This window comes from Paroedura picta, chromosome 12 (assembly GCF_049243985.1).
Source record: "Paroedura picta isolate Pp20150507F chromosome 12, Ppicta_v3.0, whole genome shotgun sequence".
Classification (NCBI taxonomy): domain Eukaryota; kingdom Metazoa; phylum Chordata; class Lepidosauria; order Squamata; family Gekkonidae; genus Paroedura; species Paroedura picta.
Genome location: NC_135380.1, coordinates 56,189 through 77,577, shown reverse-complemented (window position 1 = coordinate 77,577; position 21,389 = coordinate 56,189). Strand labels below are relative to the sequence as shown.

Below are 21,389 nucleotides of genomic sequence, written 5' to 3'. Positions count from 1 at the left end.
TGCTTATCTTTTGCCTCTATGGGGTCACCATAAATCGCTGCAACTTGATGGCAGAACTGCCTCTCAATCTTCTAGTTCATTAGGGAAGCTGAAGCAATAGCAGATTTATTGCTCTTTAATTGTGAACAAGTGTTAATTTTAGCCTTATAACCTTACTTTGAGAATTTAATGAGAGTTAACAAGATGTATTCTGGTCCACCTGATATTTATCATAGAATAATACAGCTGAAAGGAACGTAAAAAGCCATCTAGTCCAACCCCTCCGCACAATGTGGGAAACACACAACTACTTGCCCACTGGCAGTGACCTCAATTCCATGACCAGATGAAGCACCCCCCCCCCCCCCGCACCCAAGGAAACCAGAATCCTTGGCCAATTTGGCCTGGAGGAAATTTGACTTTTGATCAGCATTTCCATGGGCATGGAAGAAAGGGCCACAGAGCCAAACACTGACATAACAATCCCATTAGGGACCAAATGTTTAATTTAGAGGGTAATCATGTTATAGCTATATTCATTTCAGTTCCTGCCACCTTTTCTATAAAAAGATAAATTAAGATTTGTACTGGCGGCTTTCTCTCAGAGAAAATTCATTTGGAATACTGTGTGCAGTTCTGATTGTTCCACCACAAAAAGGACATTGTCCAGCTCTGCAAAGTATAGAAGAGGACAACCAATATGATTAAGATGTTGGAGCACCTCTCCTATAAGGAAAGGCTGAAGAGTCTGAGACTTCTCAGTTTACAAAAGATACAACTAAGGGGTTTACAATATAGGTTTATAAAAAGATGCCTGGGGTGGAGAAACTAGAGACAGTTTTATCTCCCTCTCTTGTAAATAAAAATAAATATTTTTGGGAAATAAGTTCAGGACATACAAAAAGAAATACGTCTTTACCCAGTGGGACCTTTTTCCACACAGAGGACTCACCCAGCTGTTATGCCACACTGACCCTGGTTTTTCACCTTAGAATAGCTCTCCGGATCTTTTCCCATGTCTGCATGGGGGAGCCTGTGACCCGCTTCCCCCTCCTTTGCCCCCAGACTAGTGTCCACATGTGATAGCCAAGGGACAGAATGTGAAACTTCCAGCCATTTTTTTACTTGTCAATCATCATCACGTGGCAAAAACTCCAAATCCACTTCCAGTGCCATTTTGTGGTATTTGAATGACCCCCTCCAAGTCTGAATTTTTTTTTAAGTACCACAACCACACTATAATGGAAAACCATAACATAAAAAAGGTAATACAAAATGGTGGGCTGTTTTATTGCGCCATTTCCCCCACCCAACGCAGACTGCCCACGCTCAAACTAAAGTCAAGTATGAAGTTTAATCCTAATGAAAAAAGAGAAAGAAGGTGCTGACCAAACATGACGGCAGGTGGGGGAGGTTGCTATTTCATTGTCTTGGAATCTTTAACCTCTCCTGTGGAGCGGATTAAATAATACAGTAAGGGCCCTGATGGCAGGCCCTGTCCGGGATGAGGAAGGGTGCCCATTGGCCCCTTCCCCTGGACTGACAAGTGGAGGGCCTTCGCGCCTCCCGATTGGGCCCTCTGCTTGTCAGTCCAGCTCCAAATGGCCAATCAGCAGCCGCGCTGTGCCGCTTCCCCCTCCTTTGCCCCCAGGCTAGTGTCCACATGTGATAGCTGTGCATGGCTGCTGATTGGCTGTTTGGCCTGGCAAACACCAACCAGGAGGCGCGAAGTGCCTCCCAACCCGCCCCATTCCCGACGAGGGCACAACCCGCCCCATTGCTCGGCTGGCCGCCGAGAGGGAAGGTAGGCCTGCAGCTCCCTGCGGAAGGTAGGCCTGTGGGCCTGCAGAAGCCTTTGCAGATGGGGGCGGTAGAGGAGAAAGGCTTCTGCGGGCCCGGGGACGGCGTCGGCTGGCGCAGCCGCACAGCGCTGTCCCCGGACCCGCAGAAGCCTTTGTAGCTGGGGGGGGGGGGGTGAATGAGAAAGGCTTCTGCGGGCCCAGGGACGGTACTGGGTGGCTCGCAGAGCCTTTCGCCATCGGGAGGGAGGGCCCAAAACTGTTTCTCCCGCCCTGGCCAACCACCAAGTGCCGTCCCTAGGGACGGCGGCTACCGCCCATTTTATTCTAACATAAAATGGGCTTTAAATCTAGTTACATTATAATGAGGACAATGGGGGCGGGGTTTTGTTTGTTTTTTTAAGGACAGGGAAGGTTGTAAGCATAGATGACAGACATGATGCTCGGGGGGGGGGGGGGGCGAGAAAGGCTTCTGCGGGCCCGTATACAATGGTACTATGACATCTTGTGATTTTGATGTGATGCCCCTGTTGATACAGCCCAAAATGGCATTTGCCTTTTTTACCCCTGCATCACACTGCCTGCTCATGTTTAGCTTACAATCCACAAGTACCCCAAGGTCTCGTCACACACAATGTTACCTAGAAGCGTATCCCCCATCCAGTAGGCATGCTTTTCATTTTTCTGACCCAGATGCAGAGCTTTACACTTATCTTTATTAAATCACTTATCTTTATTGGGTCAACCAAGCGGGCAAGTCAGGACAGCCCCAGGACTCCACTTCCATGGAAGAGTGGAGATTTGAACCTGGGTTTAGCAGATCTTAATTTAACCACCACGGAATAGACTGTCATGTTCATTACCCTAAATCCATCGCCAGGCACAGGGAGTCCACATGGCTCATTCCACAAGGTCTGGCTACAATCTTACCTCATCCTCATATTGCTGTTGGACCCTAACCAGGGTCTCCTGGTGTGCCACTCTCATCCTCTCCATCTTTTTTGTGTGGTCTTGCTCAATCGCTTGCCGTTTCTCCTTCAGGAGGCAAATAAGCTGTAGTGGTGGCAAAGTCATGCTGTCACACCATCATTTTCTAACACCAGAAAAGACTACATAGGGTCACATAAAATTCCTGAGAAGCTTCAACTAGTATCGAGCACAACAGCTTGCCGCTTAACTGTGTGTGTGTTGGGGGGGGGGGGGGAGTAACTACAACTACTGTTGTAATTACTCATGTGCTTGTAGACATAATTCTGGGTAGTGCTTGTAACCCATGAAGTTCTCAGTAATTAGCTCTCTGTATCTGAGCTTCTTTCCACCTGACCCATCTCACCACCATGAATTTTCCTTCAGGCCTAGTGATACAAAGGCAGTTAGCAGTGTATCAAAAAGAGGGCTCTGAGGTAGTTCTGTGACGGGGGGAGGGGGGGGGCTACAATCACTCTTCCCCATGCTGAGATATGACTTCAGGTTCTTGGAACCAGTGAAACACTCAATATACCTCCAAAGGAAACCCTTGCATCAGACACAAGTGTTCAAATTACTATATATGAACATAAGAGCCCTGCTGGATCAGTCCAATACTCCATCATCCTGTCTCACCCAGTGACTAACCAGTTCCTCTGGACAACCAGCAACAGGGTATAGAGGCCTTCCCCTGATCTTGCCTCTGGGCTCTGGGCTTCAGAAGTTTAGTTTCTCTGAATATGGGGGCTGCCCTAGAATCTGAGTTGGAAGGGACCTCCAGGTCCAGCCTTCTGCAGAATGCAAGAAATTCACGACTACCTGCCCACCACAGTGAACCCAACTCCATGCCCAGATGATGCCCCCCAAACCAGAACCCTCAGCCAGTCCCTCAGCCACCATGACTAATAGCCACTGTGACAGACTTACCCTCCATAAATCTAACCCCTGCTGTTGTTCTCCTTTCTTAAGTGAGCACTGACTCTCTTGAGATAAGGTGTGGGGTGAGAATTGGTCGTCATATGCTTTAGTATCTTCTTATTCCATTATACAGAATTTCTCATTCTACATCCCCACATGCCAAAGAAAACATGCATCCACTGAGCTTAAAGGCACAGGTACATTAACAAAGTGAATGCTGGGGTTAAGCTAAGGTAAGCCCTGTATTAAACCTGGCCAGTCAATGGTAGGAAGAGTTACATCTTGATCCTGAATCCTCATTGCAGCACAGAACAAAATAGCAGGTGGGAGAATCCCCGCCTTCTCAAAGCACTACCTCTTGCTTGTATTCAGCTACTTGATGAGTCTTCAGCTGAGCTTTCTGCTCTGTGTTTGCCAAATCCTCTTGCAGTTTGGCCTCTTCCCTTCTGGGGGCTTCTGTGATCTGCGACTGGAGGCTTGAGACAATCTGCCAGAAGACAGAAAGAGAAGGTAAGAGAAGTCCTCCCTGCCTTGCCCCCTGGGGATCATTTCATCTGCTGCTTTCTGCTGGCAAGTGGAGTGGCTGGTTGAGCTATAAGCTACACTTGCATTCAAGAAACTAAAGAGGCTACAGCAGATGCCAGGCAGCAGCACAATAAAAGCTCCTTCTTTCCAGGTATTTTACCTTGAGGTGCTCTGCTCTCACTACCATCTGCTGGTGCTGCAGCTCAGTCGCAAACTGCTTCTTTAGCTCCCCCACAGCCTGCAAAGCCATGAAGAAGTCTGTTAAAATGAAATTTCTGCTATGTTTAAACTGCAAAAACAATTTATGATTGAATGCTGTGCCCTTTCTTTTTGTGGCTAATACCAATGGGCCTCTTAAATCCCTTCTTGGCCTGTCCTACTGACAGAGCATACCTTCTGTCTCTTCCCTGTTGGGTAAGAAGTTCACTTTCAAAGAATGCCCTCCTATCTTTTATGGCTAGGCATTGTCGAAATACATATGTATACATTTTGAAGGATTTATTTTTTGCCAAGCATCAACTAACAGGCTACCAGAACAGCAAATAATATTTATTTATTTATTCATTCATTTCATTTATAGCCCGCCACTTCTATGCAGATAAGCAAATTAACCCACACATTTGTTGTTGTTAGGTGCGAAGTCGTATCCGACCCATCGCAACCCCATGGACAATGATCCTCCAGGCCTTCCTGTCCTCTACCGTTCCCCGGAGTCCATTTAAGTTTGCACCTACTGCTTCAGTGACTCCATCCAACCACCTCATTCTCTGTTGTCCCCTTCTTCTTTTGCCCTCGATCGCTCCCAGCATGAGGCTCTTCTCCAGGGAGCCCTTCCTTCTCATGAGGTGGCCAAAGTATTTGAGTTTCATCTTCAGGATCTGGCCTTCTAAGGAGCAGTTCGGGCTGATCTCCTCTAGGACTGACCGGTTTGTTCGCCTTACAGTCCAAGGGACTCGCAAGAGTCTTCTCCAGCACCAGAGTTCAAAAGCCTCAATTCTTTGACGCTCGGCCTTCCTTATGGTCCAACTTTCGCAGCCATACATTGCAACTGGGAACACCATAGCCTTGACTAGACAAACTTTTGTTGGCAGGGTGATGTCTTTGCTTTTTAGGATGCTGTCTACATTTGCCATACCTTTCCTCCCCAGGAGCAAGCGTCTTTTAATTTCTTTGCTGCAGTCCCCATCTGCAGTGATCTTGGAGCCAAGGAAAATAAAATCTGTCACTATCTCCATTTCTTCCCCATCTACTTGCCCGGAATTGAGAGGGCCGGATGCCATGATCTTCATTTTTTTGATGTTGAGTTTCAAGCCAGCTTTTGCGCTCTCCTCCTTCACCCGCATCAATAGGCTCTTTAGTTCCTCTTCACTTTCTGCAATTAGACTGGTATCATCTGCATATCTGAGGTTGTTATTTCTCCCTGCAATCCTGATCCCAATTTGTGACTCCTCTAATCCCGCCTTTCTCATGATGTGCTCCGCATACAAGTTAAATAGGCAAGGCAACAGTATACAGCCTTGCCAAACTCCTTTCTTAATTTTGAACCAATCAGTGATTCCATGTTCAGTTCTCACTGTTCCTTCTTGACCTGCATATAAGTTTCTCAAGAGACAAATAAGATGCTCTGGTATTCCCATCTCTTTAAGAACTTGCCACAATTTGTTGTGCTCCACACAATCAAAGGCTTTAGCATGGTCAATGAAGGAGAAGTAGACGTTCTTCTGGAACTCCCTAGCTTTCTCCATGATCCAGCGTATGTTGGCAATTTGATCTCTAGTTCTTCTGCCTCTTCGAAATCCTGCCTGTACTTCTGGAAGTTCTCAGTCCACATATTGCTGGAGCCTAACTTGTAGGATTTTGAGCATAACTTTGCTAGCATGAGAAATGAGTGCAATGGTGCGGTAGTTTGAACATTCTTTGGCATTGCCCTTCTTTGGGATTGGAATGTAAACTGACCTTTTCTAATCCTGTGGCCATTGTTGAGTTTTCCAAATTTGCTGGCATACTGAGTGTAGCAGTTTTACTGCATCATCTTTAAAGATTTTGAATAGTTCAACTGGAATGCTGTCACCACCACTTAGCGGCAACAGTAACCATCTCCCAGTTCCACAGGCTTCAGACTGGTGCGTCAGGGTATATAGAGGGAGCTTGATGACACTAATTATCTCCTCTAAACTAACAGCCACATGTGGGCTCATCTGTGGATACTTATTTTCGCTAACTGAACCCACATGGGAAGAAGAGAGATTTTTCTCTAAACTTGAGGGGACCCCCCCCCCCACTCCAGTTTTCAGAAAAATCTTAGACCTCTGGTAGAAAAAGGTACAGGGGGGTTATAAAATGCACAAAACATACTGCTGCTGCAGTGGGGAAGGGGAAGAGGCTGGGGAAAGAATCAATACTGAAGGTGCAGCCAGGTGAGAGGCATCTTCCCACTCCTGCTTTTGCCCACAGTCTTCATCGGGAAGCTGAGCCACTGGTATTTCGTAGCCACGAGTGCCTCATGAGAGTGACAGCTGTTGCCATGGCCCTAGCTGTAACCTCAGCAGCAGGCTTCCCAGCATTTATGGTTTGCTTGTAGGTCCTGATTGCCTCAACTTGAATCTAGCACACATGTTGACGCAAACCTTCCCATAGAACAAGCTGGTAACCCCCATTAACTGCCTGGTTGTTTGCAATCCTGAAACTCAGAGCAGCAGAGGAATATGAATATCTCTGCAGGTATGAATCTGTTGAGGATCCCCGGTCCCTGGGAAGTGTGCCTGGCCTTCAACCAGGGTGTCCTCAGGAACTGATCTCCAAATTCCTCTTGTCGAACCCAGAAAGGGAACCATGGACTGACACCCCAGTAGAGGATGGTGTACAATGAGCCATCTCAGGCAGTTCTGCTTTGGTTCCTTATCCTTAGAATGTGTTGTGCTTTGACTGTTCCTAGGAGTTCTTGTTTTCTCCTTGTTCCTACCTTTCTTTGAATTTTTCGAAGGAAGTGGGTTTCTAGAGGGCAAGTGAGCCCTGACATTGCCTGTTGAAGCAGATCTTTTGGGGCTCCAAGCACTGCTAAAGCAAGATCTTCGGAATACCCTGACAGTTGGTCAGAACCACCACTAGTGACCAAACTGAGAATGGACCTGATCTTGCAGTCTTGTTTATCAGAGCCATAGTAGAGGGTGAAGATTCTGACCATGTTTTAGGTGGGCCTGCTGACAAAGCCTTTCCCCACAGGGTTGCTTTCAGTGGAAAGCCTAGTGTGGGTGTAAATTTTTGGCACATAAGGCCTTCAAAGCCAAACAACACACATATGGAGCACCAGTTAAACATGTCCTCATTTCACAGTGGTGAAAATGGAACTGAGCGGAAAGTTGCTCTGCCCTGGGAACATGTGGTATGTCGCCTGGGAGTGCGAGCGCATGTGCTGTTTTGAGGGATGGGAGCACCCCCTGCTGGAGCTTTAGTTTTGAAAATTCTCTACAGCAATATTTTAGGATCTCAGAGAAGTATATTCCTCTTAGTTTACTCTCACAACCATGGGAGATCAGTTAGGGGCACGCACGCACAGAGAGAGAGAGACTGGCCCAAGTTTACCCAGTAGGTTTCATTCCTAAATGATGATTTGAACACTGTTAATACCTCATCTGCAATATACCACAGGTATCCACTTCTATACACCTACATTTGTGATGCATGACATATCCTTCTGATGGCTTGGGGAAGGCAACCCAAGTGGTATCCAGAGATAAAGTAACGATGAAAAGATAAAGACATCTCAGCAGCTACAGGAAAACTTTGCAACCATTAAGGTGCAAGAAAAAGGCTCCTCTGTTCCAACTTGCTACTCAAGCTGGGCTCTACTTGGTCACTGCGATACAGAGAAGCTCACTGCTACTGCAAGAAAGATCTTGTCCAGTGAGGGAGAGGTCAGTCTCACCACTTCCTGTTCCACCTGCAGTCTCTCCTTCATCTCGCCCAAGGCTCTCATGTTCTCTTGCTCCAGCTTTGCCAGTTCTGCCTGCTGAATAGCTTCTGTTTCCATCTTCATTCTCTCCAGGGCAAACTGTTTCTGGTCCTGAAGCCTTTCCTTTTCCAATCGTTGTAATGATTCCATATCATCCTTAAGCTTATGCAGTGCAGCTTCCTGTTCTAGTCTGAAAAACAATCAGCAATGACCAGTCAGATGCATTTCCTTACAGCTCCTGCAGTCGCTATTCAGCACTGAGGCTCTCGTGAGTGATTTGAAAAAAAATCAATACATTTAGAAATTTAACAAAAACTGCTGGTTAACCCCTGACAAACATCCACCCCTCAAACACCCCAGCTGGAGAGACAGAAAAGGCACAGCAATTTGCATCCTTGGATTTCGAAGCTGTAAGAACTTGCCGTAGGGCCTTATGCTTTTGATAAGGTTCCCTACCTGGTGGAATGAGCTTCCGGATGAACTGCGGGCCCTGCAGGATTTGTCAGCTTTCCGCAGGGCATGTTAAACGGAGCTCTTCCACCAAGTCTATGGCTGAGGCTGGGGTCAGCAAATTAAGGACACCGCTCCTCCCCACAGGAGTCGGAGTGTACGCTACTCCCCTCCATCCTCTCCTCTTCACCTTTTTTGATAGAGGGGGAGGGATGGGATTTCTTTTTTAGCCATCATGTTGGTAGCTTGATGTTTTCATGAGAATTTTAATAGGGTTAGTTGTGACCCGCCTCGAGCCTGTTGAGAGAGGTGGGAAATAAATCTCATCATCATCATCATCCCTCATCCATATCATTTATAAATATGTTGAACAACACAGGCCCCAGGACAGATCCCTGTTTACCTTGATTTCTGTGAGGCATTTGATAAGGTTCCGCATGATATTCTTATTAGCAAGTTGGTAAAATGAGGTATGGATCCTATTACTATTAGGTGGATTGAGAACTGGGTGACAGATGGCATCCAACGCGTGTTTATAAATGTTTCGCCATTTTCTTGGAGAGGAATGACAAGTGGAGTGCCTCAGGGATCTGCCCTGGGCCCTTTGTTGTTCAACATATTTATAAATTATTTGGATGAAGGAATAGAGGAGGTGTTTATTAAATTGCAGATGATACAACACTGGGAGGGGTAGCAAGCACACCAGAAGACAGAATCAAGATGCAGGATGATCTTGAAAGGCTGGAAAACTGGGCTAAAATGAATTTCAATAATGAAAAATGTAAAGTTCTGCATTTAGGCAGGAAAAATCAAATGCATCATTATAGGATGGGTGAGACATGTCTTGGCAGTAGTAAATGTGAAAAGGATGTGGGGGTCTTAGTAGACCATATACTGGACATGAGTCAGCAGTGTAACCTGGTGGCTAAAAAGGCAAACAGGATTTTTGGCTGTATTTTAAAAAGTATAGTGTTCAGATCACGTGAGGTGATGTTATCAATGTACTCTGCTCTGGTTAAACCTCACTCAGGAGTACCGTATTCAGTTTTGAGCACCACAACTGAAGAAATAAGTAGATGAACTGGACCTTGTCCAGGGAAGGGCTATGAAGATGGTGAGGGGTTTGGAGACCAAGTCGTATGAGGAAAGGTTGAGGGACCTTGGTCTGTTTAGCCTGGAGAAAAGATGACTAAGAGGTGATATGATAACCATCTTCAAATACTTGAAGGACTGTCCTATTGAACAGAGTTGTTTTCTGTTGCCCCAGAGGGTTGGACCAGAACCAATGGGTTTAAATTAATTCAAAAGAATTTTCGGCTAAACATTGGAAAATGTTCCTGACAGTTCGGGCGGTTCCTAAGTGAAATAGGCTTCCTCGGGAGGTGGTGAATTCTCCTCCTCTGGAAGTTTTTAAGCAGAGGCTAGATAGTCATCTGGCAGAAATGCTGATTTTATGAACTTGTGCAGATTGTGAGTGGGCAGGAAGGGATGTACCAGTGTTTGTCTCTTGTGGCCCTTCCTTGCATACCCAGGGAATTGCTAATTGCCACTGAGGGATGGTAGGTGAATTTTTCCAGGCCAAGCTGGATTCTGGTGATTTTTGGTGGAGGGATCACTTGGGCATGAAACAGAGGTCACCGTGAGATCCTGCATTGTGCAGGGGGTTGGACTAAATGACCCTGGAGGTCAGTTCCAACTCTATGATGCTATGAAAAGCAAATCAGTCCTTTGGGCTCAATTGTCATTCAAAAACAATTGGGGCAATAAAAATGTAAAGTTAATGGCAGACACTCTTCCAGTTGTGAAAAAAAGTAATGAAAAGTAGCTTGTTGTTAGTTCCATCCATCTCCACCCAAGCATGGAGGCATCCCCACAAGTGACAAGCTGCGCTGAGTTTGTTACCCTGTCCTGAGTTAGATTCTAAATAGCATTACATACATACTTCCATCACATAACAGTCTCATTGTCCCAAATAAAACAAAAAGGAGAGTGTAAGGAATGTCGATAATAGTTGAATAAGATTAGCACTGAGGGCACAGTGTCTCAGAAACATCACAAGGCCAAATGACCCCCTAGGATGCTTTGACTCCAAAGATTCATGGATCCCATCTGTTTCCAAATGGCTCTGGGGGCTTATCAAAGCCTAGATGTAGACAATATAGCCTGGAATGCTGGTTTATAAGGAGCTGAACCACAAATCAAACCCACAAACCATGCAAACTCCATTGAAAGGGACCAACGTCCCTTTAAACAGAGTTTGCAGAAAATCCTAAAAGAAGCTGAGCATGGGGAGAAGTCTGTTCCACACCACTCAACTGTTTGGGGCTGTCTTGTACAGTCCCTTCAAACTGCCATAAATGGTTTTAAACGTTTTTGGAAGTTCATGACAGTAGACCCCTCACAAACTTTTGTTTACAAACCACAAACAGCAAAATTTGAGTCTAAGCCAATCAAGTAAGTCTCTCTCTACCCACTGCAGGCATGTGTGTTCCATGTCTGCCCTTAGAATGGGTAGAGCTATTGCCACTTAAAGTTTTCAATTTAACTATAGAAAGCTTGAAGTGATCCTTAGTGCAGGAAAGTATTTCACAAAGAAGAGTCCTCTATTTCAAAACCCTTTTCAAGAAAGAAATTCTGTGAAGTCTCAGGTAATTTCTCAAGTAATGAGGCAGATGCAAAGTCATCTTAAACCAAGGGTCCCATGTCAGTGCTCTCACACTTCCTCCTTTTTGGGAGATGCCAGTACTCACAGATCCTACTCATTCAAAAGTGGTACCTGAGTCTCTCTTTCTCTGCTTCCAGTTCAGACTGACTTTCGCTCTGGAGTTTCAGGAGTTTGTCTTGCAATTCCTCCCTCAAGCGTAGCTCCTCCTCTTGCCTGGTCTTCTCCAACTCTGTTTTTAATGACCTAATGAATGAGGAGAAGGTGGTTTAGGTATCTCCCCAAATCACCCTCTTGCATTCAAAAAAGCAGAGTACCAGCATTCCTTTCCATGTCTATCTCCAGCCTTATTACCAAGACAACATTTTGTCCTAGGTCCCAGACAAGGACTACAAGAGGCCACATATTTGTTCATCAAGCACACCATGACGGCCCTCCTTCCTTCCCCTAGAAAGCTTAAGCTCAGTAATGGGAGGGTTGCTCACTTCTGCCAGTATACTGCAACTCCCAGCCACTCTGCCATGCAGTGCTGTAGAGGCGACAGCCACATGCGCTCTTCAGTTTGTCCATGCTGCATTTCGTTGGTACAACAGCATGCACCCCATCTGCCCCCATCCTTTCTTTCAGCTTGGAAATGGAGAAAGGGAGAGGGGAAAGCAGGGAACTCTCCCTGACCTTCTGGTTCATTTGGAGGTTCTCAGAACACTTCAGCAGTTCAAAAAGCCCCACCCCTAAAAGACAGACCAATTTATTGTGGCATAAGCTTTCAAGGGCTAGAAAATGCAACATCAGCTATATGCATCACTCTCACCTTAGTCCCTCAAAAGGAAGAAGAAAATAATCTCTTACACAAAGGAGGGCCATAAATTCAAGGAACAGGGTGTGACATAGAATACAAAAACCAGTACAGTCAATGCGAGATCCTATCTGGACAGGCCTGAACCATTCCCAACTGGCAGCACCACCACCACTCCCTAAATGAGCATGGCAAGGTCCAAGAGTGAATAGGACTTTCTAGGATGTGTTGAGAACAAAGTTCACTATGTCACATTTGCTAATGAATTCCAATTAGGTTAACATCTCTGAAACTCACACTGACTTTCACTGAGGATTTGGACTCTAATGAACTCTGAAACTCAATAAAGTATCAGACAAAATCCTCAGTGTAATGGAATTTATTACTGATCATATATGCTATGCAGTTTATGTACCATATGCAGTCTGGGCCCAGTGTACCTGAAGGACTGACTCTTTACATATGCCCCTCAAAGAGCCCTGTGCTCCGCCGCCTGCAACCGGCTAGTGATCCCTGGCCCCAAGGAACTTCACTTGACCTCAATCGGAGCCAGAGCCTTTTCTGTCCTGGTCCCACTTGGTAGAATGAGCTCACAGAGGAGAACAAGATCCTGATGGAACGAAATCAGTTCCACGGGGCCTGCAAAAGGGAGCTCCTCCACCAGGCATGTCTAGTTATCCAATTTTAAAATAAATTTTAATACATTGTCTGTGTATTGGCTGATGAAGGGTTTTCACTTTGACCACAGAACAAATAAATACATCTCAACTTTTCCCTTAGAATATGTAAGTGTTGAAAGTTTTAAAAAAATATTAAATCACTTACACCACACAGACCCATTATGCAGCATGCCCTGGCACTTTCCACATACTCACGGGGGAGAGAATCCCCTGGAGTATGTGGGCTGCCTCAGAGTAGCACTCATGTTTGCACAAAATGCTGGGGCTGGAAAGCCCAGCATGCTGCCTGGAGGCAGTAATGGGGGTGGGGGAGCGGGGGGAATGGGCCTCCCACCGCACAATGGCGGGGAGCAGCATGCCACTCTCCCACCAAGGTGAGGGTGGAGGGAGTCCCCAGCCAACTCTGCGGCGTGTGGTGTCCCTGCAGGGACACCGTAAGTTGGGGGGAGGGCCAGGACCAAAGGCCCGGCTCTGCCAATTATGCATGATGCTGGCCCGACCCAGCCCCTGCTGATGCCCTCAGCATCCCAGGGAATGTGGAAGATTCCACGTTTCTTTAACATGGGTCTTCTGGGGCACGCTGCCAGGCCAGGGCTGGCGGCAGTGTTGTGCACAATCAGGGCTGCCCTGCTGCCGCCACCCTAGATTCTCTGTCCCATGCTTAATTGGTCACAGTGATTTATAGGGGATAATGCACTGACTGAATTCAGTCAAAGAGATATGTGGCTGTTCCAAGGCAGCGAGGTCTGTGTGGCCACCACATGACCACTCCCCTTTTGGATAAAGGTCCTGGCAAGCACAAAACTGGGTAATTACTAGGACAGCCTAAGTCTAAGTCAGTAGTATTTCCTTAATGGCCAGCTTGCCCTGTAGCTTCTGCCTGTGCAGAGAGGAGCTGCAGCATGGCAAAACTCCTCACCAGAGGATACCCTCCTTTTGCTGACAGAGCAACTGAATCGCCTCCTCCTGATCCCGTTGTAGCTCTTGCTGGAAGTGCTGGACCTGATCCTCTTTGTCTTGCTGCAGGTGCATTTTTAATTGTTCCAGTGTATTCTGTTCTTCCTTAAATATTTTCTCCAGGGAGTCCGCAGAAGGTTGCTTTGAATCCTCTGTTTGCATGATTGCAGTCCCAGATGCTCTGCAATGAAGAGAAATTTGCTTTACCATACAGAAACCAATGAACGTGCACTGTGAAGAGAAAGGGTAACAAGGAGGGTGGCATTATATTTCCTTCACCGAGACCATACACTTGAAATATCCATGATAGAATTCCCACAAAACTGTTCTCAATCCCACTCATACATGTCTTATCTTCACTTTATGGAGAATTCCCAGTCTGACCTCTGACCTCACATCTCTGACTCACAAAAGCTTGTACTGAAATAAATGCTCATCATTAAGGTGCCACTGGACTTTTATTTTGCTATGGCAAACTAACACAGGTGCTCCTTTGCAATCAAGGAAGAAAAAGCCTGACAAGAAGAAACACACATAGCTTCTTCTGGAATGGTAGCCAACCTCTCAATATCTGTACCAGGCCAAATATCCAGAGCCAAAAATTCTGCCTTGCCAAAGAAGCAACATGAACCACAACAATGCAGTTTGCTCAATGTGTAGGTGGATTTAGAATCACAGAGATGGAAGGGGCCATACAGGCCATGTAGTCCCACCCTCTGTTTAATGCAAAATCAGCCTGAAGCATCCATTAGAAATCTCTGTCCAGCATCTGCATGAAGACTGCCATGAGGGGGAGCTCATCACCTCCCTAGGCAGCCAATTCCACTGCTGAACTACTCTGTGAATTTCTTTCCCCTAATATCTAGCTGATATCATTCTATACACAGAATTATTGCAGGTCCTATCTTCTGCTGACAACAGGAACCTTTCCCTGCCCTCCTCTACAATCTTTACATACTTAAAGACAGCAATCATGTCCCCTCTTAATAAGATTGGTTCTCATATGCCGCTTTTCTCTACTGAAGTAGGCTCAAAGTGGCTTACAGTCGCCTTCCCTTTCCTTTCCCCACAACAGACACCCTGTGAGGTAGGTGAGGTGGAGAGAGTCCTGATATCACTGCTCAGTCAGAACAGTTTTATCAGTGCCGTAGTGAGCCCAAGGTCACCTAGCTGGCTGCATGTGGGGGAGTGCAGAATTGAACCTGGCATGCCAGGTTAGAAGTCCGCACTCCTAATCACTACATCAAACTCTCCTCTTCTCCAGGCTGAACATTCCCAAATCCCTCAGCCTTTCCTCATATGGCTTGGTCCTCAAGCCCCAGATCATTCTTGCCAATCTCCTCTGAACACTATCAATTTTGTCGACGTCCTTTTCATAGAATAAAAGAGTTTGAAGGGACCTCATGAGTCATCTAGTCCAACCTCCTGCACTATGCAGGACACTCACATCCCTATCGCTCATCTACTGTAACCTGCTACCCCTTTCCCTTCACAGAATCAGCCTCTCCATCAGATGGCTATCTAGCCTCTGTTTAAAAATTTCCAAAGATGGAGAACCCACTACCTCCCAAGGAAGCCTGTTCCCCTGAGAAACCGCTATGTCAGGAACTTCTTCCGGATGTTTAGATGGAATTTCTGTTGAATTAATTTCAACCCATTCATTCTGGTCTGTCCCTCTGGGGCAAGAGAGAACAATTCTGCTCCATCCTCCATATGGCACCCTTTTAAATATTTGAAGATGGTTATCAGATCCCCTCTCAGTCATCTCTCTAGGCTAAACAGACCAAGCTCCCCCAACCTTTCTTCATATGTCTTGGTCTCCAAACCCCTCACTATCTTTGTTGCCATCCTCTGGACACGCTCATTTGTCAACATCCCTCTTCAACTGGGGTGCCCAAAACTGAACACGGTACTCCCAATAAGGCCGAACCAGAGCAGAGTAAAGCGGTACCATCACCTCCCATGATCTGGACACGATACTCCGTTTGATACAGCCCAAAATCCCATTTGCCTTTTTAGCCACTGAGTCATACTGCTGACTCATGTTCAATGTATGGTCTACTAAGACTCCTAGATCCTTTTCGCACATGCTACTGCCAAGAGAAGTCTCCCCCATCTTATATTGGTGTATTTGGTCTTTCCTACCTAAATGCAGAACTTTAGTCCCTACTGAACTTCATTTTATTCAGTTTAGCCCACTTCTCGAGCCTATCAAGATCATCCTGTATTCTGTTGCTGTCTTCAGTTGCGTTTGCTACCCCACCCAGTTTAATATCATCTGCAAATTTAATTAGTATCCCCTCTAATCCCTCATCCAAATCATTTATAAGTATGTTGAACAACACAGGCCCCAGGACAGATCCTTGGGGTACTCCAGTTGTCACTCTTTTCCAAGAAGATGCTGAACCATTAACAAGTACCCTCTGGGTACGATTTGTCAACCTGACAGAATTAGAATCCATACCGCATTTTACCAACTTGTGAACAAGAATATCATGTGGAACCTTATCAAAATCTTTACTGAAATCAAGATAAACTATGTCCACGGCATTCCCCTGATCCAGCAAGGTAGCCACTTTCTCGAAAAAAGAGATAAGGTGGTCTGACATGACTTGTTCTTGCGAAACCCGTGCCGAGTCTTAGAAATCACCGCTCTCAATTCCAGCTGCTCAAGGACCGAGTGTTTGATGATTTGTTCCAAAATTTTGCCAGCTACAGATGTCAAGCTGATGGGTCGATAATGACCCGGATCCTCCTTTTTCCCTTTCTTGAAGATGGGGACAACATTTACCCGCCTCCAATCATCTGGCCCAAAATACTTTATTTCATTTAAAGAAACTAGGTGTTTGTGGACTATTCCAACAGTGATCCTAGGCCACCATTCCCATCCCCTGTGTTGTGTTGTGTTGTTTTTGCCACACTGATCACTATTTCCCTCACAAGAGAAGATAAATAGGAGTTAAGAAGTTCAGCCCTCTCTTCATCTATTATAATTTCACTTTCTTGTCCTCGCAGTGGTCCTATGGTGTCCCTATTCTTTTTTCTTGCTTGAAATATAACTAAAGAAGCCTTTTTTGTTATGTTTAGCATTTCTTGCTAACCTAAGCTCATATTGAGCTTTAGCTTTCTAACACTCCCCCTACAATTATTGGTTATTTGTTGGTAATAAGGCCTTCCTTCCATTTCCTAAATGACTCTTTTTTATTCCTCAAATCTTTTGACAACTGCTTATGGAGCCAACTTGGCTTCCTTAGGCTCCTTCCATCTTTTCTTCTCAAGGGAACTGTTTGTGATTGAGCCTTCAGTATTTCACTTTTAAGAAACTCCCAGCCCTCTTGGACTCCCATCTCTTTTAAGTCTTTCTGACCACAGGACTCTACGCAACATACCTTTAAGTCTGTGAAAATCAGCTTTCCTGAAGTCCAGTCTATATGTACAACTACATAAAGGTTTTCTCTTTCCCATGATTGAAAATTCCAAAAGCACATGGTCACTGCTACCAAGTGTGCCCACTACTTCCACCTCATTTATCAGTTCTTCCCTATTGATGAGAATCAAGTCTAAAATAGCAGAACCCCTGGTTCCCCTCTCTACTTTCTGGGAAATGAAGCTGTCAGCAAGAAAAGTTAAGAATTTAACGGAGTTTGCATTTCTAGCAGAGTTGGTCTTCCAACAGATATCTGGGTAATTGAAGTCACCCATGACCACTGTTTCCCCCTTTTTTGAAAATTGTGTAATTTGGTCTAGCAATATCTCATTCAAGTCCTCTGACTGGTTTGGTGGTCGATAGCAGACCCACACAATAATACCACTCTCATTTCCTACTCCTTTTATATTTACCCAGATACACTCAATTGAACTTTCATGGTCGGGTACCTGTATTTCTTCACAAGTATAAAGATTTCTAACATACATTGCAACACCTCCCCCCTTCTTTTCTTGTCTGTCCCTTCTGAATAGATTGTACCCCTCAATTTTAGTATTCCAATTGTGAGTATTATGCCATTAAGTTTGTTTTTTTTTTAAGTGAAGAGATATGATTTAGTAGGCATGACAGAAATTTGTTGGAATGCTACCCATGACTGGAATGCAGTAGTGGATGGATATGAGTTGTTCAAAAGAAACAGAAAACATTGAAGAGGAGGTGGAGTAGCACTGTATGTGAGGAGACGGCTTGTCTGTCTAGAGATACTAGGGGAGGAATCACAGAATCATAGAGTTGGAAGGGACCTACAGGGTCACCTAGTCCAATCCCCTGCACAATGCAAGCTCTCACAACTACCTGCTCATCAACAGTGACCCCAGATTCATGCCCAAGTGGTCCAACCCTCTGGGGCAAGAGAAAACAACTCTGCTCCATCTTCTGTATCATCTATATGACAGCCCTTCAAGTATTTGAAAATGGTTGCCATATCACCTCATAGTCATCTTCTTTCCAGGCTAAACAGACCAAGGTCCCTAAACCTTTCTTCATACATCTTGGGACTCCAAACCCCTCACTGTCTTCGTAGCCCTCCTCTGGACACACTCCAGTTTCTCTACATCTTTCTTCAGTTGTGGCGCCCAAAACTGATCACAGTGCTCCAAGTGAGGTCTTATCAGAGCAGAGAAAGGGGGTAACATCACCTTGTGTGATCTGGCCACTATACTTCTTTTAATACAGCCCTAAATCCTGTTTGCCTTTTTAGCCACCGAGTCACATTGCTGACTCATGTTCAATATATGGTCTACTAAGACGCCCAGAACCTTTTCACATGTACTATTGCCAAGACAAGTTTCACCCATTCTATAGTGATGTATTTGATTTTTCCTAAAGTTTCTGCTGCAAACCTTCTATCCCCAGATCTGTTTTGGATCTGAACAGTGGTAGCAGTGGAGGGCACAGGTATTCACCCGGCATTGCGCCTGGGTAGCTGCAGCAGCATCCCAGATCTGGAATTGCCAGGCACAAGCTACACCTCTTGCATCTTCCCAAGTCGCTGCCCTCCACCAACCTGGCATCCCAGGTGCTTGCTTAGGTATGAATAAAAGCTCTGCTTGCCACATGGACAACCCGTGTGAACCACAGGTGAATGCAGCTGCTCTCCCAGACCCAGCCCTTACTCCTGGCAAGGTGTGTCAGGCTCCATGGTATTCTTCAGTCCATTTACAGTTCTTTTCTCCTTCTCCTCCTCCTGAGTACCAGTATCTATCAAGCTCATCTTCTCCACATTGGAATACTTCTCTTCAACCCTTTCATGAGCACTGGAACAGTTTTTACTCCTGTCACTTGGCAGCAGTTAAAAGACAAAAGGACAAAAAGTTACCATGCATAATATTTCATGACTAGATATTAAGCCTGTTCTTGTTGTAACCCACCACGAGTCAATTCTGAGAGCAACGGGTAATCAATCAATCAATCAATCAATCAATCAATCAATCAATCAATCAATCAATCAAATAAGAAACAAATAAATAAGATCATCAAGAAATGTTGGCCTCACTGCTATAATTGAGAGATTTGCCCCTCTAAAGAACTTGAACTCTCCCCAGCCCCAAGTTTTAAACCATTGGGAGGTTACTGTAACTAGCAAATATGTCTTATTGATTTATGTTGGTTTTATTATGCAACTGAATTGTTTTTAAACAATGTTGTTACGTGCCCTGAGCTACCCAGGAAGGGCGTGCTACAAAAATAAAGTAGCTGTTATACTGTCATTACTTTTGACTTCCCATTGTCCAGAACCCAGATGGTAAAAAGCATGTTTTTAGAGAGGAAGCAAGGGAAAAATAAAATACTTCTGCTTCAGAGCTCAAAATGTACTGTGTATCAAGAATTAACCACTGCTGTGCCGTGCCCTTTTGTTTTGGCTTCATGATGTCTTAGGCCTTGTGCGAAAAGGTCAAGTCAGGAGGCATGACGACTGATTATAAACTACAGGGGAGCTCTGGAAACTGAGATTATACACTCTAAAATTTTTCCTTCCAACCATGAAAACTACAATCTTGCTTTCATAAAGGAGAATCCTCAGCTCTCAGTAAGTGTTTTGTAAAGTACTGGCCATTTCCTACTACAGGATAAGCCAAGCTGGGCATGACATGTAAAATGTTACAGAGGTGTGGCAGGATGCCAGGTGGATGTACTTATAGAAGCCGATTAACAGAACCTGCTGCTTGCTAAGTCAAGGGGTCCCACTGCAGAGGAGGACAATCCTACAATTAAATCCATAGGTGAGCCTGCGGCAAGGTTGCCAGCCCCAGCAATAACCACAACTGCAGTTTCAGCAGACATTTGCTGGCTTGGTCTGCCAGATGAAGGCAGGCAGTACACCTTTGGAAATTTTTAAACAGAGGCAGGATAGCCATCTGATGGAGAGGCTGATTCTGTGAAGGCTTAAGGGGGTGGCAGGTTACAGTGTATGAGCGATAGGTTTGTGAGTGTCCTTCATAGAAGGGGTTGGACTAGATGACTCATGAGGTCCCTTCCAACTCTTCTATGATTCTAGGCAGGCAAAGAAAAGGGAAGGGGTGGGCACAGAAGAAGGCCCTGTGCACATGGCAGAGATCTTAGCATGTTGTCAGGTGCTGTGCTATGTTGGTTGTAGTAGGGGCACTATTGGAATGGGATGCCATACACACGGATTGGGGCTGTACCGCTTATCTGCTTCCGCCTGTCCTCTGCCTGCCGTGCTCTGCTCCTCTTTGCTTTGGTTTTTCTCCTGTGCCAATGACCCATTTGCCTGCAAGTGAAACAAAGACTGGAGTGTTCACCAAAACACTTGTCAGGTTGACAGACTGGAATCAACAACTTCTTTAAAAGAAAACATTTTATTTTCCAAGCAGATCGATACCACAGACGTTCAAAGCCGAAACTGGCTTGCACCTTCAAAATACAGTATTTTTACCCCAAAGTTTCCCGCCCAAAGGTGTTCTCACTCCCAGAGAGGGGTCCCCCTCTCAAGCCCAGGTGCCATCCAGGAAAACAGCCAAGACGATAACCCAAACCTCCAAACCAAATACAAAGATAAGACTGTCTGGTAATGTTGCAAAGAAGAACAAAGCATCTCAGAAATACAGTTTACAGAAGGCCAAAACAGACAAGCAGGTTATACAAAATCCAAGATGGTTACACTTTGGGTCTCAAAGACCATGGCAGCAATCATGTGATTCTGACAACACTGTCCTTTCAGAAAGGAGACAGAGGCCACCAAAACAACAACAACAACAACAACAACAACAACAACAACTATTATTATTATTATTATTATTATTATTATTATTATTATTATTATTATTATATTTCGATTTATTTCCCACCTCTTCCAAAAGGCTCGAGGTGGGTGACAATGGAGCAGAGACCAGAAAACTAAACAATGCAAGTGTGCTAGCGACTTCAGTATGAACATGTTTTCCCTGGTGCTGCAGAAGTACTTGCCCAAATGCTGCCTCACCCTTGACATCTCTTTCCCTCCTGCAAGCCTCCTCAAATGTGCACATTACTGTCCAATGATGTTCATGATGGACAGCGACTGAGGTTTAACCTTTGAGGATTCCTCTCATGATCACCCCATTTGAGGGGTCATGACCTACTGCAGCTCAAGGGGGTATATGGCCTTGTTTATGGTTCCAGCACACCAAAAAACTGACCTGCTGAATGGGCAGAGATGAGCCATAGTTCAGATGGATAATTTACTGAAGGGCTACTAATTATCACCAATCTCTAAAA

The 21,389-nt window shown here is 45.3% G+C and overlaps 1 protein-coding gene across 9 annotated transcripts in view; it reads right to left on the bottom strand.

Annotated features, from left to right (window-relative positions):
- CEP164 (centrosomal protein 164) overlaps positions 1 to 21,389 on the bottom strand; it is a 60,518-nt gene that overhangs the window by 23,111 nt on the left and 16,018 nt on the right. For 6 of the 9 annotated variants that reach the window (XM_077306946.1, XM_077306940.1, XM_077306947.1 and 3 more), the window contains 8 exons: positions 20,318 to 20,403; positions 18,788 to 18,952; positions 13,647 to 13,865; positions 11,366 to 11,497; positions 8,113 to 8,329; positions 4,348 to 4,425; positions 4,018 to 4,149; positions 2,709 to 2,831 (listed from right to left, as the gene is read on the bottom strand). In XM_077306946.1, the coding sequence (XP_077163061.1) occupies positions 2,709 to 2,831; positions 4,018 to 4,149; positions 4,348 to 4,425; positions 8,113 to 8,329; positions 11,366 to 11,497; positions 13,647 to 13,865; positions 18,788 to 18,952; positions 20,318 to 20,403 (1,152 nt within the window). The remainder of the gene's footprint in view (positions 1 to 2,708; positions 2,832 to 4,017; positions 4,150 to 4,347; positions 4,426 to 8,112; positions 8,330 to 11,365; positions 11,498 to 13,646; positions 13,866 to 18,787; positions 18,953 to 20,317; positions 20,404 to 21,389) is intronic. The other 3 variants (XM_077306942.1, XM_077306943.1, XM_077306944.1) reach the window with 3 other exon arrangements.